At 33.4% G+C, this 3,529-nt stretch overlaps 1 protein-coding gene across 1 annotated transcript; it reads right to left on the reverse strand.

The window, feature by feature from the left end:
- Nucleotides 1-252: 252 nt before the first annotated feature.
- On the reverse strand, nt 253-3,251 carry LOC132634854 (1-aminocyclopropane-1-carboxylate synthase-like). The gene is made up of 4 exons (XM_060350967.1): nt 2,774-3,251; nt 2,526-2,657; nt 2,267-2,427; nt 253-1,583 (listed from the first exon to the last, which is right to left on the reverse strand). The coding sequence occupies exons 1-4, from the start codon at nt 2,948-2,950 to the stop codon at nt 596-598; spliced, it is 1,458 nt and encodes a 485-aa protein (XP_060206950.1). The 5' UTR covers nt 2,951-3,251; the 3' UTR covers nt 253-595.
- Nucleotides 3,252-3,529: the final 278 nt, after the last annotated feature.

Below are 3,529 nucleotides of genomic sequence, written 5' to 3' on the forward strand. Positions count from 1 at the left end.
GGCAATCATTATTTATTAGGATTAGGAATGACAATCATTACTATTTATTTCAGACAGCCTCCGGATAATCTTTTATATCGTGCTGACAATAGTGGATAAATCAACTAATAATCTTACTTGTTCTCAATGCTAAATTACCGGGCATTTGCTGAGACTAGCCCGCTTCCACTCTTGACTTAGTTACCTAATAGCTATCAACCATGTACCATATAATATTAGGTTGGCAACTATAATTAAACCAAGATAAAAAAATTCTGAGAACACCATTCATTATACGCAACTATAAAAGTTCTGGTTACAACTTTGAGCCTCCTTCACTTCCATGAAGAAGGAACAAAAAACAAAAACAAGAACAGATAAAAATTCCACAATGAATCCCATTTTATAATACATTTTACGATGGGATGATAAGAAAAATTCAGATGACAAAAATACAAAGCACTCTGAACTTGTTTCTTTTCTTTTTCTTGATCAGACTGTGAAATCAAATACTTAAATTTATATATCAAACCTATCACACATCACTACAACAAAGGAACTTTTTTCTCCTCTTATTAGACAAACAACAAGAACAAGCTAAGCCATTTTTTTCCCTTTAAGTCCTGACCAAAGGCGAATTCATCGGAGAGTGAGCTGGTGAGTTGAAATCATCCAATCGTCGAAATGATAAGCTGATTTGAAGTTTGCTAAACTTCCTGCTGCATGGTTTGTTAATTGCAGCTTTGTTATTAAGTCCCTTTGTCTGAAACACAAAGTTCCTTATCCTTTTTAATGCAGTTCTCATAGTATCATCATCCATATTCGCGAAACAAACTCTAAACCAACCAGGTTCAGAGCAATGAAAAGAACAACCTGGTGAAACATTAAGTTTCACTTCATTAATAATAATTCTCCACAATTCTAATTCAGCATCAAATGTTGGTTCTTTAAGAAGTATCCTTAAATCCATCCAGAAAAATAAACCAGCATTGCTCTTCAATGTGCTGATTCCAACTTGTGCCAGTCCTTTTGTGAACATCCCGTGCCTTTTTCCGAGCCTTTCGGAACTCTCAGCAATGAATTTCTCAATGAAAAATTCGTCAGACAACATTGATGCAATCAAATGTTGTGTCTGTGTTGACACTAGACCGAAACTCGACATTTTTCTAGCAATGTTCACTACTGTGTCATTGTATGAGTAAACAATTCCGACCCTGAATCCTGGAAATCCCAAATCTTTGGACAAGCTATAGACAATGTGGATCAAATCTTGGTTGCACCCATTCATTTCCTCTACTATTTCGGAAACACTGATGAATTTGGGCTGATCAAAGACCGTGGCAGCATAGATTTCATCGCATATTAAGTGGATGTTTTTCGAGTTAATAAAACTTACTATGTCTCTGAGTGTGTCCTTGTCAAGAAGAGTGCCTAATGGATTTGAAGGATTGTTTATAAGTAAGCCCTTAATGTTGATATTGGATTCTTGAGCTTTTTCATATGCTTCTTCTAAGGCTTTTCTAGTGACTTTGAAATCATTAGAACTGTCACAAACAACTGGAAATAGTTGCACACCAGTTCTCCACCTCAAATCTCTGTCGAATCTGCAATATTACAAATGGAAAAATTACTTTAGTACCTCATCAATCCAGTTTACTAGCAAACTTGGAAACCCTGCAAGTTTTTTAATATTCTTTCTACAACATTTAATAAGACATTCATTATATTTGTTAGTGTTTGTAATAGTAATCAATTATGCATCAATTATGCATGACTTTATGGGACTTAATGAGTCTAAAAAGAAATTGATAATGACAAAATTTAATTAAAAAGAAATCGATAATGACAAAATTTAATAAAAAGTGAGATTCTGATCTGTCTCAAATTTTTGACCCTTGTCACTTAGGACCTACTTTCTCTATTTTGTGCAGAAAGTAGTTGATTTCATGTCCCACACCAATAATTTTAATAGGTCCAATCACCAAAATAAGTTAAAAATACGCAGGTCAAGGGGGGATACTTATGATAGTGATTTGTACTAAAAGATACGAGCCACCCCATATTGAAAAGAAATAAATAAAACTTGGATTAACTAGGATTTTCTCAAAGAAATTATAAACAAAATTTCCTTCTTTTGTGAAAGAAATGAGGTTTTCTTGATTCAAGTTCTGAGATTGGGTAAACTTTTGATCTAGTCTTTTTTATAGATTTTACGCGGCGTAAATCGAAATTAATCGCTCTAGTGAATTTTAGATACTAGTTAATTGAAAAAAGAGGTGTTTCTTACCCAGGATAATAAGGTGTAGGAACCAAAAAAGCATCACCGGGATCAGCCAAGCAAAAAGCAAGCATTTCATGAGCTCCAGTTGCTCCTCCACTCATTACTATTCTTTCTGGATCAAATGTCACTTTGTCTCCTCTCACTTTCTCCATAAACCTTGCTACTGCCTGACAATTATTTTTCATAAACTAATCAGAACACTGAATAATTAATGAATAAGAAAAATGATTAGCAACAAATAATATGGATTAAATAATTTTCATACTTGTCTAAACTTTGGCAAGCCATGATAGTCTTGAAAAATAGCAATATCCTTGAAATCTTCAGCTCCTTCAGCTGTGCAAATGGATGCTTTTGGGTTATCCACCACCCATTCTTGAATTAAATCAAAGCAAAGCTGCAAAAAACATCAAAAGAAAGAGAAATTTATTAACAAAAACTCTTAGAAGTTTTCAACTTTAGCCATTTTATCAAGAAAATATAGGAGAATATATCTTTTTTATCTTCACCTACCTGATTTTCTGCAAGGCCCATCTGAATAACACCATTTGGATTCTCAGTTTGATGAAAAGGGTCATTTGCATAAGCCTTCCAACCATCAAAATAGGCTGAGTTTTCACCATGGCCATCATTAGTTGCTATCTTTGAAAGAAGCTGCTGCTTTTGGTTATTGCTTGAAATGGACACCATCTTTTGAAAAAATTCTTGTAAAAGAATCAAAAACTTTCAACAAAATGAAGTGGGTATTTGCTAACCTGGTGAAATTAAGAAACTCTTGTACTTTGTGGAATGAACATTGAAGTGGAAGTGATGCCTTATTTATACTTGTAATTGTAAGTGCTACTGTATAATATTGAATGGTTGCTAAACAGTTCCATTAAAATTAAATAAAGGATCTACCGCACGCGTAAAACACCCCACCCCCACAATTGGAAAAAAAAAAAAAACTCTCTTTGAAAAAAATAGTATACTATATTTCTTTTGAAAATACAATCTTGAGATATGGTAGGTGGTTTAGTACGTAAGTATGTGCTAATAGCGCACTACTAATGAACTGTACAAGGCCCCTCATTTTCCTAATCTCTTTACCAAACACTAGGATAAATATGAAATATTCTCTATAGAAATTTGGAACTCTTAGGTTTTCTACAAAATGCTTCACGAATGTGTACAACGATAACGTAATGAATGTTTACCTTTATTAGTATATTTTAAGAGTTTATAATAGGTTATTTACTTTACAAAAAAGGATCATTATTACAGGTAGTT

This window comes from Lycium barbarum, chromosome 4, assembly GCF_019175385.1.
Source record: "Lycium barbarum isolate Lr01 chromosome 4, ASM1917538v2, whole genome shotgun sequence".
Lineage (NCBI taxonomy): Eukaryota > Viridiplantae > Streptophyta > Magnoliopsida > Solanales > Solanaceae > Lycium > Lycium barbarum.